Source organism: Notolepis coatsorum (assembly GCF_963971535.1).
Source record: "Notolepis coatsorum genome assembly, chromosome: 10".
NCBI classification, from domain to species: Eukaryota; Metazoa; Chordata; class Actinopteri; order Aulopiformes; family Paralepididae; genus Notolepis; species Notolepis coatsorum.
In genome coordinates this window covers 31,032,680-31,047,431 of record NC_140174.1, presented here as the reverse complement: position 1 = coordinate 31,047,431, position 14,752 = coordinate 31,032,680, and the positions used below count along the sequence as shown (strand labels likewise).

Here is a 14,752-nt window from a genome sequence, read left to right as displayed (position 1 = left end):
ATCTGTTCCCCTGTTCCACCTGTCCCCTGTTTCAACTGTCCCCTGCTTCATCTGTTCCCTGTTCCACCTGTCCCCTGTTCCACCTGTCCCCTGTTTTAACTGTTCCCTGTTCCACCTGTCCCCTGTTCCACCTGTCCCCTGCTTCATCTGTTCCCCTGTTCCACCTGTCCCCTGTTCCACCTGTCCCCTGTTTTAACTGTTCCCTGTTCCACCTGTCCCCTGTTCCACCTGTCCCCTGCTTCATCTGTTCCCCTGTTCCACCTGTCCCCTGTTCCACCTGTCCCCTGTTTCAACTGTCCCCTGCTTCATCTGTTCCCCTGTTCCACCTGTCCCCTGTTTCAACTGTCCCCTGCTTCATCTGTTCCCCTGTTCCACCTGTCCCCTGTTCCACCTGTCCCCTGTTTTAACTGTTCCCTGTTCCACCTGTCCCCTGTTTTAACTGTCCCCTGTTCCACCTGTCCCCTGTTCCACCTGTCCCCTGTTCCACCTGTCCCCTGTTCCACCTGTCCCCTGTTCCACCTGTCCCCTGTTTTAACTGTTCCCTGTTCCACCTGTCCCCTGTTTTAACTGTCCCCTGTTCCACCTGTCCCCTGTTCCACCTGTCCCCTGTTCCACCTGTCCCCTGTTCCACCTGTCCCCTGTTCCACCTGTCCCCTGTTCCACCTGTCCCCTGTTCCACCTGTCTCCTGTTCCACCTGTCCCCTGTTTCAACTGTCCCCTGCTTCATCTGTTCCACCTGTCTCCTGTTCCACCTGTCCCCTGTTTCAACTGTCCCCTGCTTCATCTGTTCCCCCTGTCCCCTGTCCCCTGTTCCACCTGTTCCACCTGTTCCACCTGTTCCCCCTGTCCCCTGTTCCACCTGTCCCCTGTTCCACCTGTTCCACCTGTTCCACCTGTTCCACCTGTTCCCTGCTTTATCTGTTCCCCTGCTTTATCTGTTCCCCTGCTTCATTTGTTCCCCTGCTTCATCTGTTCCCCCTGTTCCACCTGTTCCCCCTGTCCCCTGTTCCACCTGTCCCCTGTTCCCCCTGTCCCCTGTTCCACCTGGCCCCTGCTTCATCTGTTCCCCCTGTTCCCTGTTCCACCTGTCCCCTGTTTCAACTGTCCCCTGTTTCAACTGTCCCCTGTTCCACCTGTCCCCTGTTCCACCTGTTCCCTGCTTTATCTGTTCCCCTGCTTCATTTGTTCCCCTGCTTCATCTGTTCCCCCTGTTCCACCTGTTCCACCTGTCCCCTGTTCCCCCTGTCCCCTGTTCCACCTGGCCCCTGCTTCATCTGTTCCCCCTGTTCCCTGTTCCACCTGTCCCCTGTTCCCCCTGTTCCACCTGTCCCCTGTTCCCCCTGGCCCCTGCTTCATCTGTTCCCCCTGTTCCCTGTTCCACCTGTCCCCTGTTTCAACTGTCCCCTGTTCCACCTGTCCCCTGTTCCACCTGTCCCCTGTTCCACCTGTCCCCTGTTCCACCTGTCCCCTGTTCCACCTGTCCCCTGTTCCACCTGTCCCCTGTTTCAACTGTTCCCTGTTCCACCTGTCCCCTGTTCCACCTGTCCCCTGTTCCACCTGTCCCCTGCTTCATCTGTTCCCTGTTCCACCTGTCCCCTGTTCCACCTGTCCCCTGCTTTATCTGTTCCCCTGCTTCATCTGTTCCCCGTAGGACCTGAAGCCCAGCAACATAGTGGTGAAGTCTGACTGTACGCTGAAGATCCTGGACTTTGGCCTGGCCAGGACGGCCGCCACTGGCCTCCTCATGACCCCCTACGTGGTCACCCGCTACTACCGTGCCCCGGAGGTCATCCTGGGAATGGGCTACCAGGCCAACGGTGAGTTGAGGACGCGCTTCGGTCGGTCGGTCGGTCGGTCGGTCGGTCGATTTGATTGACACTTGAATCGGCCAACGAGGAGCTAATGCTGCTGCTGCAGGGCGCTGCCTGGCCTGCCGCATGCCTCTCACTTGAGATGTTTTGAGAGCACCCCCCGACCCCCACCCCCCCCCCCCCCCCCCCCTCTTCCTCTAAGGTCACACACACACACACAGAGGGGAAGTTGGCACGTCTGAAAGTGCATCATGGGATGCTTCCTGCTGAGGGACCTCCCCTGGCCCAGCAGCAGTAGCTTGTGTTTTATTAAAGGACTGCCTGTCCTGAGACGGCTGCAGCTGGACTATAAATGCCACATTGAATCTAGTCACTCGGCGCACGCTCCAGCAAGTCCACCCAACACCCCCCCCCGAGCCTGCAATGCTTAAAGCGCTTTCTGTTACGGAGATATGACTGATATCTTTATTAGGCTAGGGGGTTAGATAGGATCTTTCATGTAACCTCGGATGCATTGTAGCAGAACAAGCACGCACTGGGAGAGCTTTTCTGGGGGGGGGGGGGGGGGGGTTCTTTTTGCTAATCTGTGCTCTATGACTTCCAGGAGTAAAGAGACATTCCAAAGAAAGTTATGCCAAGGCACTTGATTTGCAGTTACTATTGAGGAGGCAGGGCGTTCCCCAGGACCAGGAAAAAAAACTGTGCTGAGTCACAATGAGGAGGAGGAGGAGGGGGGGGGGGGGGGGGGGGGGGGGGCGTCCACCGTCTGGGACGCAAGGAAATGTGCAATAAAGAATTTATTTTTTAATTTTAAAAACATAATTTCAATAAAATAGCAAACACAAGGGTAAGTTATTTACAGTTAAGTACAGTGTATATCGTTGCACAATAGATGTGTCTGTTTCTAAGCTGTCCCCAAGCTTTCACTGCAAAAAAGAAGTATATGAATTATAATATATATAATTAAAAAGTTTTAAACACATGGTTGCGCTGCGCCTCTATACCATTGTTTAGGGAAGGCCATACATATACTGTGTGGTAAACAAGCTACGTGTTGCAGCCCGTTGGTCTTCATGTACAGTAGCCCTCAGGCTGCCACATGTGGGGCTGTCATGGATCTGCCTCCTCAATAAATGGCATTTTAACTGCACATAGGTTTAACTTTTCTTTATTTAAATTCTTTTCCCCTCTTATAATTTTTTTGACTTCATGGGAAAATACGATTTATTTAGACTTTAGGGAAGCCGAAGGTCGTCTGCGGGGCAGATGTTATTGTGTGGAATACGTCGAAAACAAGCGTTAGACCACCTTGACGATAAACTCCGCCCCATCCCCCCCCCCCCTCTGTCCTATTTAACCCTCGACTGTCCTACTGACGTGTCGCTTCTTTGCTTATCTTCCTCTCTCTTCCTCTATGCTACTCCTGTGTAGTGGATATTTGGGCTGTGGGCTGCATTATGGCAGAAATGGTTCGCCACAAAATCCTTTTCCCCGGAAGGGATTGTATCCTTGAGCTGCTTGCAGCAACTGTCTGACCAGTTTCTGACCAAATGACAACGACAACGACAACAACAACAATAGCAGCAGCAGCAGCGGCACGGAAGAAAATCTAATACAAATAAAACGGTCCTCATTTCTTTTTATTCCTTCAAAGCCGTTATTTATCTTTTCATGGAACGGAACGCCGAGAGATCCCGTTCGGAGAGCAGTACTGTGGAGATTCTATTTCTCTGTCATGCCTTGACACCCCACCTACACACCCCCCTACCCTCTCCACACACACACACACCTGACACTCATCTAACAGGGTATCTGCGGGATATTAAAAAGTCTTAAAGTATTAAATTCATAATTCTCAATTTAAGGCCTTTATGAAATGTTTTTATATTGAAGTTGTTGTTTTTTGTAGGGCTACTGGGAGCTTGGTGCGTCTGGCGAGACCTTTTTAAGGAGCGTCCAATCATTTAAATTGACGCGCAAGTGTCGCTATGTGTCTTTTCTTTGTTTGTTGCTAGTATGGTCATGAAATTGGTATTACATTTTGCCCTAAGTGGTATTAAAAAGGTCTTAAGAAGTCTTACATGTAACCTGCAGATACCCTGCCTAAGCGGCAGCACAGTCACAATGGCCGCCCGAAATAGAATTAGAAAATGGTTTGCTCTTTCAGAACGAAGCAAAGTGAACTGCGTACGACGCCCTCTGAACTCAAGCCGCTTCCCCCCCTGCTCTCCTTGACATTTTGACACCTTTTGGCTCTGAATTATAATATTTAATACACCACAATGCCAATAAAAGACACTGTGCCAATCATGAAATGGCATGTTTGTATGCACTGTAAACAAATATGTTGGCTTTGTGTCAATCAGGAGACAACGGTTTACTACCTATATACAGTAGGTGTGCGGCAATGAGAATACAGAGGTTGTTAAGATGCATTTCTACTCTCATAATACAGTTTCTGCAGGCCTCACACGTCAGTGTCTCGCTAGTCTTAAGCGTATGATGTACAGACGAACGGAAGATTCATAATTACTTTCATGATAACTAAATGATCACAATATCTGCTTAGGTGTGGAAACGGATAATTCAATGTTGTCATATTGGACTGCAGGGTGATGATTGACCATATTCACACGGTGGCCATTTTGTCATGCTTAGGTTGGGCTCCTTTCCACCCTGTTCCCACCTTGGTAGTGTGATGCAGATGCAGTGTTAAAGGGAGACTCATTTTCTATTAACATCCTTGAATATTTCAGAAATATTTTCGTGAGAAATTAAACTCAATATTTACGTTATTGCTATACCAGCTAGCTGTGATAATAGCTTCCTAGCCTAAAGCCTCATCATTATGCTAGGTCTTGCTATACCAGCTGTGATAATAGCTTCCTAGCCTAAAAGTGTCATCATTATGCTAGGTCTTGCATGACACTGACAGAGGTTTGACAAGAGAACGCCCACCACACCTGCATGCGAGTCAAGTCATTCTTTCTTTGTTGCATCCACACACATCACCTTGTTTGCATTGTAATTTTTTTATTTGTCTTTTTCTTCTGTTATTCCTTGTTAATTGTTATGTTCAGTTCATTTATTTTTGTTTGTTTTGTTTTGGTTTGTTTCAGAGTCCTGCATGCTAATTTTTTGGTGGGGTTGTCATTTCATTTTCAGTTGATGTCTGGTCTATTGGCTGCATCATGGCTGAAATGGTCCGAGGTAGTGTGTTGTTCCCAGGAACAGATCGTATCCTTAACCTGGACCTCCATCCAACCATCTCCACTGTCTCTGTACTGTAGCTGATGTGTGGACTGTGTGTGTGTGTGTGTGTGTGATCGACCGGTTTGTGTTAAGCCTATGTGTGCGTGTTGTCCTCAAAAGTCCTGGGTTGAACGGTGATTTCTACTACATGACGTACTTTGAGGTGAGTTTGATTTTATTCACCTGTACATGCATCGTTTTTCAAACTGCAATTAAGGGCTGGGTGATATGGAAGAAACTGGTGGAATTCTTTTCAGCAATATATTAGGATTTGCGGATTATGCAAGATCACAAGTTAAAGCTGCAATAATCGTTTTCTGACCACTAGAGGGCAGCAAGGATACCAAAGCCAGCAATACACCACCCCTCCTCCCTTTTCCCCAATACATCACATAAACTGCCTTGCTAGCACAAGCTTGTTGTAACTAAATGGACAAAATGGCTAACATTACATACTTAACCTACAAACATAATACTGTTCTGACAGCACAATAGTGATGTAATTTAAGACATTTACTTAAAGGTTCTATAGATGGATATTTTTGTAATCATTAACTCAATCAGCGCCAGAGGGCGCTGTATACTGTGTTGGTTAAAAGGCCAGCGTTCTAAAGTATAGGAATACGTGGCGGTATTTGCAGGGCTATAACTAGGGATGCCCCCCGAAACCCGGTTATAAACGGGAACCGGTACTAAATTGAGTATTGATAAACTCCGATGTTATCGGTTCTGCTATCTGTAGTCTAGGAGCGGATTAGCTACAGAGCTAACTGAGTGTACCATCCATCTGCGACGCAACGGTGGCAGCAACACTGGAAACTCCATGGACTTAATTAATACTACACTACATGTATGAACTCGACATAACGTTAACGTTACTCCGTTTCCATGAAGTGTTTAATTAGCAGCAATCTGTTGTTGAAAATGTAACGTTAAGTTCGCTCCGTGCATTGCATTGCACCGGAAATGCGAGGACAGGAAGCCGTCATGAAATCGTATTGTCATATTGTAGTCTTTTAGTCTTATTAACTAAAAGAATTTAACAAAATAAAAAGCAGCAGCACTATTGCATAACTGAGTCATGTTTGCTATGTATTTCTTTCTTTAGGGGAGTAGGACATTTGTTTCACAGTTTTAGCATGATGTTTTATAGATGGCTAGGTTAAACACAGGTTTTTGTTTTTAAGAGGGAGGGTTTGATTTGATTTGATTGAAGTTTATTTCAAATATGCAACACAACAAACAAACATCAAGTACAGATATAGCCTTAAGCCGTTCAAATAATAAATATAATTTTAATTTTAATAATAATAATCTAAAAGAACCGATAAGAGTATCGATAAAGTTCCGAACCGTTAAGCAGTATCGATAAGAGTAGTAGTATCGATAAAATCCTAACGATACCCATCCATAGCTATAACAATATTATAGCTATGGATACAATACTATTGCCCATTTGACATCGAGTATCTATCGTTCAATATGTGAAAAAGAGATAATTTTTTCATCCATACATTCCCGTTTTATACCATATAAGTATGGTTTTAGGGTAATTCATGGGAGGCTGGTAATAGCCCCCAACGTGTATTATACTAAATGCATTGGCGTTCCGTCCCTACACACGCTACAATAAAAAAATCAAATGCATATGATGGGTATTATGTTCCATCATGAATGCATGTGGGGATTCTTTGATCGTCACCAACGGAATACATTATGGACTAGCGTTACACACATACGCTTGGATCACAATGAAGGCATGCTTTGATCAACGCAATATTTATATCATATAGCCCTTACCTTGACTAGGATCTGCCCGAAAAAGATATTCCAATTATCTGATCGAGTCCCAGTATTGGTGTCGATCGTATCGCCAACATAATCCGCCATACATCATCGATCTGGAGCATTTGACGCTCCTCAAGCCGATCGGGACAACCGATCCCCTTGCCTGACATAGAAAAGTCCCCCCGGACCAATATAATCGACGTACAGCCCGAGACACAGAGTTTCAAAGGATGTGAAATACCGGCCGCATCATACCAGCCGGCGGTATTGGACTTTTGCAATCTCGGACTCATTCCCTATGATAACACCAGGCTCCCTGGATGGATAATGAATGGAAATATCAAATAAAAGAAATAACGATGAAAACCCGACTTTTCTCAGGTTTGCCGCTCAAGCGTCTGCGAGTTAACCCGACTTTATTCGCGTCTGGCGTCCATTGAGTTAAACAAATCAAATAATAATAAATCTACAGAGCTTTTAGAAGGGTGCAGAATAAAATGATTGCTTTCCCCCCAAAAGAAACATTGAAAAATAATTTTGCGGGTCCAAAATGAATGTTGTTTACATGTCACAGTCATGTATCCCCTCCCTACATGCACCTGATTGGATACAATGACATGCTGTTGCTCTAGTGCAGTGGTTCCCAAACTGTGGTGCATGACATGCAAAGGCTAATGGTGGTAATTTTTTTATTTATTTTTTTATTTTATAAATACAATAAAATGTCATACAAATCTTAGTCAAACCTTTAGTATTATGGATATTAAACATGCTGGCAGAGTATTGTCGTGAACATTTTAATTAAATAAAGAAATTCCCTATCCATAGCCACCGTGGGAAGAGATAAAATAAAAAATTAAATCTGTGCACGGAGACCAGCAACAATTTTTCGAACAGAAACCCATTGGGGGGTGCGCGAGCTAGGTCGGGAGGTGACAGGGGGTGCACGGCCAAAAAAGTTTGGGAACCGCTGCTCTAGTGCAACATTTAGTGGCTGAATGTTACCTATTGCAAAGAAATTTGAATGCATAGCTACAAGGATCCTTTCATAGAATGCTTGAAAAATAGATGCAGCTAAAGCAGCTAAAGGTTTTGTCCACAACAAAGAAAATAAATGAAAATCCGAAAATAATTATTGCAGCTTTAAATAATCCAGTTGATGTTCCTCACATTGAACTGTGGTAATCTGGTAAGTGTGATATCAACTGTCACACTGCAGTCGTTAATTAACATTCCCTCAAATATTTCCGATTTCATTTTGTGAGAAATATTGGCTTATTGTTCATTTAGACCACAGAATGTGTATAATTATATCACCATTTTATCAGTTTCAGAAAACGCTTTATATGAAGATTAACGATAATATTGAACTAATTGCCCAGCTCTTAATTCAAAAGTTTGAAATAGTTTTGCAACCCAGGTCAATGTGTATAAATCCGACCTGTCCATCCAAACTGATTTCTACAGGTTTGAATACACAACTTGAGGTTTGAATCTTGTCAAACATTTTCTCTCGAAGAGAAAAGCGCTTGCATCCCGTTGTCACAGTCTCCCAAGCCTCTCACAGGGGATTGTGGGTAATTGTTGTTTTTATGTGTCGACCGCAGAGGAGAAGAGATCATTGGATGGTTTACACTTGATTTTCAAACCAATCACAGTAGCAAAAACAACAGTGACAGAAATGCCATCTCATTGGTGTACATTTCATTCTGTATCCATGACCCTCCCATAAGCAATAAGCCAATACTGCACTCCAATTTCCTCTCTGTGCATTCAAGCTAGGCTGCAAGCTAGCCTAGCTTAGCACAAATGAATGGAAGTGGATACGGACCACTAGCCTAGCTTAAAACTCTGGGAGAGGTGTTTTTGGCCAGCAGGTAGGTTAGCCGGTCCTTATCAGCTTCCATCTGTTTGTGCTAAGCTATATAGGCTAACTTGCAGCCGGTTAGCTTTCTACTGAACGCACACAGAGAGGAAATTGGTATCTATCTATCTTGTCTGACTCTGGAGAAGAGTTTTCCATAATGTCAGTGTGTTCCTTTTCATGTGAGGTGGCCCACCCTGACTAGACAGTGGTAGTATAAAACACTAAAACGCCACCATACTGAGTTTGTCGTAATACATTAGAGTGGTCTAAAAGGCAGTATGGGTAACTGTTCCAATTCCAAACATCCCGAACAATAACATCTCTGAGACACTCATGACTTTAGTCCCCCCGGAAGGCGTCCCCACAACACCCCTCCCTCCCGTCCCCTTTGTCCCCGAGCTGTGCTTTTCTTTAACTGCCCCGAATGGGAAAGATATCGACCAGTGGAACAAGGTGATCGAGCAGCTGGGGACGCCGTCCCAGGAGTTCCTGCTGAAGCTCAACCAGTCGGTCAGGACCTACGTGGAGAACCGGCCGCGCTACGCCGGCTACACCTTCGAGAAGCTGTTCCCCGACGTCCTCTTCCCCGCGGACTCCGAGCACAACAAGCTGAAAGGTGAGTGTGGGAGGGGAGTTTTGGACGTTTGTATCTGCGCTCTTACTTTGAGCACGTCTTCACGTTTGGGGGGGGGCTAAAGAGATCTGTTATTCACAGAACTGGCCCCCGCAACAGTGTGCGCAAACGGACCATCGCAGAGACGGAGAAACGTGCGACTCATCCCGCGTCTGGCGCGTTAATTTACTCGGACTGAAATAAACCAATGGCACTGACGAGGAGGAGAGGGGGGGGGGGGGGGGTCTCATTAAAATACATTTACCGCACGCACTGGTTATGACGCCCCGAGCCTTTTAACGACACACTTTGATTGTGATTATGTGTGACTAACCGCTCTATTCTGCCTCAGTACACTCATTTATCAATGCACTGAATGTCAGTAGAGAAGGATGGAGAGATGGAGGGAGGGAGAGGGAGGGAGAGAATGGACTAGAAGAAGAAAAAGAGTGAATGAGGGGTTGGATAGAAAGTAGTGTGGAAAGATGGAAGAAGGGATGGATGGATGGAGAGAAACGCAATGATTCAGCCACACCATTCTTTTATTTTTCCTTCTTTTTTGTCCCCTCACAGCGAGCCAAGCCAGAGACCTATTATCGAAAATGCTGGTAATAGACGCATCCAAGCGGATCTCAGTGGACGAGGCTCTCCAGCACCCCTACATCAACGTGTGGTATGATCCAACCGAGGTGGAGGCGGTAAGCGCTCTCGTCCCATTGTGTGGGTTTGAAGGGGTGGGCTGGTTGAGGAGAGGGGAGTAGCTCTCCTGTGCTAATTGCCTCTTCATCCCTGAAGTGTGGGACTCTTTAGTGTGCTAGAAGTTTGTGTGTGTGTATGTCTGTCTGTATACATGTATGAGTGTATGTTTCTATGTATGGATGTCTGTTTCGGCCCATGTGTTTGTGAGTGGGTGTGTGTTTTGTGAATGTCTGTGCGAGTGTCGTGTGTCTGTCCATGTGTGTGTGTGGGCGTGTGTCTGTGTCTTGCATGTGTGTGCACTTGCTTATATGTCTGTGTGTGTGTGTGTGTCATTGTACATACGCTCACACAGGCTGGAGCTTACCCTCTTCCATACACACTGGAGTGTCTGAATGCTCCAAACTCCAATTGGCGTTTCACAATAATGGGATGGAACCTGTCACAATACTTGTGCGCGCAGCCACACACACACACACACACACCTACAGACATCATGACTAACAAGCCCTAAAAATATTTTTGGATTAGCCTAAAGGAGCAGTTAACCCAAAACACACAAAAAACAACAACAACAACAACAACAACAACAACACCACCCCCACCCCTTTACACAGAGTGCTATCTGTCCATCCAGAAGGTTTGGGTGTGATTTGCAGAGGTTTGGAGAGACGTCAGCCGCAGAGAGATGTGTCCAAGCGCCAGAAGAATACATTCAAAAAACTCCAATGTCTCAAAAATCACGACACGGTTAACATAATCCACAGACCTCGTTGTGAACTGTTTAGTTCAGAACTATCACGTCGTAGAGGGTGTACTTTGGTAGAAAATAGTGCCTAATGAAACTGTTCACTGCGATTTCTGGAAAGCATGAGGGTTGCTGCGTTGATGTGGAATTTCTCATGACTAATATAAACTCATGCCAGTTAGGGTACCTTGTCTATACTGCACCTTGTGTATACTGTTTACTTTTACTCATAGTATATATTCAGATTCAACTATTGTAGCATAATATAACCGACAGGGCCCCCTAGTGGCTTAATCCAGCCATGCTGGACGTCGCTGTTGAGTTTTTGAATGTGTAAATGAAAGAAGGAGAGAGAGAGAATAGCTGAAAGGGGAACAAGCGATGACTGGCGGTAAACATCCCTACGGATCACTGTTGTGTGTGGAGCAGGTGCTGTTCAGTCTCTACGCAGACTGATAGCATCGCTGTGATGTAACAAGCTGCCGCCTCGGAGGGGTGGAGGGGTGGGGAAGAAGGGAGGAGAGGTAGAGGTGAAGGGTGGAGTAGAGGAACGGGATGAGAGGTTCTCCTCACCTCTCCTCTGCTCTGCTCCCCTCTGCTCTCCTACCTCTGTTCTCCTCTCCGCCCCTCCTCTGCTCTCCTCCCCTCCTCTCTGCTCTCCTCTCCTCCCCTCCTCTGCTCTCCTCCTCTCTCGTCTGTTCTCTGCTCTCTCCTCTGTTCTCCTCTGGTCTGCTCTGCTCTCCTCTCTTCTGTTCTCCTCTGCCCTCCTCTCCGCTCCTCCTCTCTTCTGTTCTCCTCTCCTCTCTTCCTCTCTTCTGTTCTCCTCTGCTCTCCTCCGTTCCTCCTCTCTCCTCTCCTCCCCTCTCCTCTGCTCTCCTCTCCGCTCCTTTGCTCTCCTCTGGTCTGCTCTCCTCTCTTCTGTTCTCCTCTCCTCTGGTCTGCTCTGCTCCTCCTCTCTTCTGCTCTCCTCTCTTCTGTTCTCCTCTCCTCTGCTCTCCTCTGCTCTCCTCTGGTCTGCTCTGCTCCTCCTCTCTTCTGTTCTCCTCTCTTCTGTTCTGCTCTCCTCTGTTCTCCTCCCCTCTCTGCTCTCCTCCTCTCTTCTGTTCTCCTCTGTTCTCCACTGCTCTCCTCCTCTCTTCTGTTCTCCTCTGCTCTCCTCTCCGCTCCTCCTCTCTTCTGTTCTCCTCTCCTCTGCTCTCCTCTCCACTCCTCCTCTCTTCTGTTCTCCTCTCCTCTGTTCTCCTCTGCTCTCCTCCTCTCTTCTGTTCTCCTCTGCTCTCCTCTCCGCTCCTCCTCTCTTCTGTTCTCCTCTCCTCTCCTCTGTTCTCCTCTGCTCTCCTCTCCACTCCTCCTCTCTTCTGTTCTCCTCTCCTCCTCTGTTCTCCTCTGCTCTCCTCTCCGCTCCTCCTCTCTTCTGTTCTCCTCTGTTCTCCTCTGCTCTCCTCTCCACTCCTCCTCTCTTCTGTTCTCCTCTCCTCTCCTCTGTTCTCCTCTGCTCTCCTCTCCGCTCCTCCTCTCTTCTGTTCTCCTCTGTTCTCCTCTCCACTCCTCCTCTCTTCTGTTCTCCTCTCCTCTGTTCTCCTCTGCTCTCCTCTCCGCTCCGACATGCAGAGACTCCACAGAACTGACAAACTGGCCTTGAGACGTGCAGATTTTGTGCAGAGCTTGAATGAATCACATCTCAATTTGACTCCGCCATGGGGAGCCAAGAGCGAGGGGGGAGGAGGGTGACCATATCTCTGTCTCGCAGCTGGTCTGCTTGGATTTGACATAATTTATTCCAGTGCTGCTGCTGCTGCTGTTGTTATGAATTAATATTTGAGTCTTAACACTTTCAGTGCCAGAGGTCGCTGTGGGCCGTGTGGCAAGAATGCCAGCGCTTTAAAGAATAGGGATACATGCCGGTGTTTGCGGGGCTAAAACTATATTAAATATCATAGCTATGGATATAAAACTATGGCCCATCGAGTATCTATCATTCAATTTGTGAAAAAGAAAAAAATATGTCAGTTTTAGTTTTAGAGTAATTCTGTCTGATCCCAGGATGCAGCGTTTAGAAACCGTGGCGTTCCTCGTCTGGATCAACAATCAATCTGAAATCAACGCTATATTATCGGTATTATGTTTCATCATGCATGCAAAGGGTGGGGGGGGGGGGTTCTTTTTATTTGTATATTTTTAGCATTTTTACAGCTTATATTGGTCACGCAGAACCGAAAGACGTGAGGGCGAACGGGAGGAGATGTGGGGAACACATGCAGAAAATGTCACCGGGAGCGGGAGGCGAACCCGGGTTGGCCGCGTCGGTGTGCGATGCACTAGGCCACGAGGCCGCCCTTGGGTCGGGGGGGGTGTCTATGCTTCGATCGTCACCAACGGAATACGTTACACACACATTACACACATATGTTAGGATCGCGGGGAAGGGATTCTTCGATCAACGCAAGATTGATACCATATAGCCCTTACCTTGACTAGGATGTACTGCAAAAAGAATATTCCAATTATCTGATCGCGATTCCAAGTATTGATGTCGATCGTGTTGCCAACATAATCCACCAAAGAACATGAACCGGGAGTGCTTGATTATCCTCAATCCATGTGTTATAATCGCTTGCCACTCCCGACTAGGAAAACCCGGACCGGAATTTTTAGATCGACGTACAGCCCAAGCTAGAGAGTTTCCAAGGATGTGCAATACCGGCGGCAGGCGGCGGTATTGGACGTTTGCGATCTCAGACTCATCCCCAATGATAACACGGGCTCCCTCGATGGATTATGAACAGGGGAGGAAACTAACTTTTTGGCTTACCAGCCAACTGGCGAGTATCTGATTTTTTTTACCAGCCAAACAGATTTTTTACCAGACAAAAAAAATCGCTAATTGTGATAATTACTTCTTTGTATGTCAAGCCGCGTCAATATTGTGTATGCATCTGGGTAGGCACACTGTGCCTTTAAGACAGCACGGTGGTCTTACGACAGTGCTGTGAAGTACCGTCAAGTGTTGTGGTAACGTCAGTTGGGTTGGTGTGCTGTTGTGCACAGTGCACTGGTTGAGCTAGCCCCTTTTGTGACTGCGATGTGCAAGCCAGGGGCTTTTGAGCATGAAATAAAATGTCTAACCTTACGTCGTAGTCCGGTGCTTTTTTGGAAACATTATAGTCATAACAGATACACCTAGCTGGCTGCTTTGAGCACACGGGGCTAACGTTAGCTAGCAAGCAGCTATAGCTAAAACGCTAACTAGAAGCTAACCACTGTATACAGTTCCAGTAGACTAACATTACACCTCTGTGATTTAAATGTGTCCTTAGTAACTTATACTCGAGGGTTGTACTAGGGTTGGATGCAGTTCCCCGTTGGTCAGTCTGTCTGTTTTCCATCTTCTGCTGTGTTTAACGTTATCTGTTTGCGAGTGCTCCTGATGGCTAGCCTAGTACCGCGGGACTTTTATTATTATATGTCCGCGGGTTGGCCAGTACTGCGCAAACGTTTATTAAACATTATATGTCCGCGGGTGGTCTTGTGCAGTGCTCTCGTGGCACTGTCAACTAAAGCGATCACTCAGAAGACGCGCACCGTTTGCCAGTGCAGTGATTGCAGAATGTTTTATTTTTTTGTATACTCGCCAGCAGGGGAGGAAACTAACTTTTTGGCTTACCAGCCAACTGGCGGGTATCTGATTTTTTTTACCAGCCAAACGTAAAAAATACTAGCATTTGGCCAGTAAAGTGGCCTAATTTCCTCCCCTGATTATGAATGGGAATATCGAATAAAAGAAATAACGATAGAAAACCCGACTTTTCTCAGGTTTGGCGTCCAATGTGTTAAATACTGGTCAGAACAGCCTGCGCACGTTGCAGTAAGATCACTGATGGTAAAAGATGCAGGTGGAGAATGAGGCACAAAACCTCATTTTATTGTTATTGTTTAATTGAGTTTTCAGTCCAAAAATCGTTGTTAATTGTTTTACC

General features: G+C 46.5%; 1 protein-coding gene across 2 annotated transcripts in view; it reads left to right on the top strand.

The window, feature by feature from the left end:
* LOC311236148 (mitogen-activated protein kinase 8) overlaps nt 1-14,752 on the top strand; it is a 64,101-nt gene that overhangs the window by 36,422 nt on the left and 12,927 nt on the right. For both annotated transcript variants that reach the window (XM_084323772.1, XM_084323771.1), the window contains exons 7-10: nt 1,652-1,817; nt 4,977-5,048; nt 9,152-9,334; nt 9,905-10,029. In XM_084323772.1, the coding sequence (XP_084179898.1) occupies nt 1,652-1,817; nt 4,977-5,048; nt 9,152-9,334; nt 9,905-10,029 (546 nt within the window). The remainder of the gene's footprint in view (nt 1-1,651; nt 1,818-4,976; nt 5,049-9,151; nt 9,335-9,904; nt 10,030-14,752) is intronic.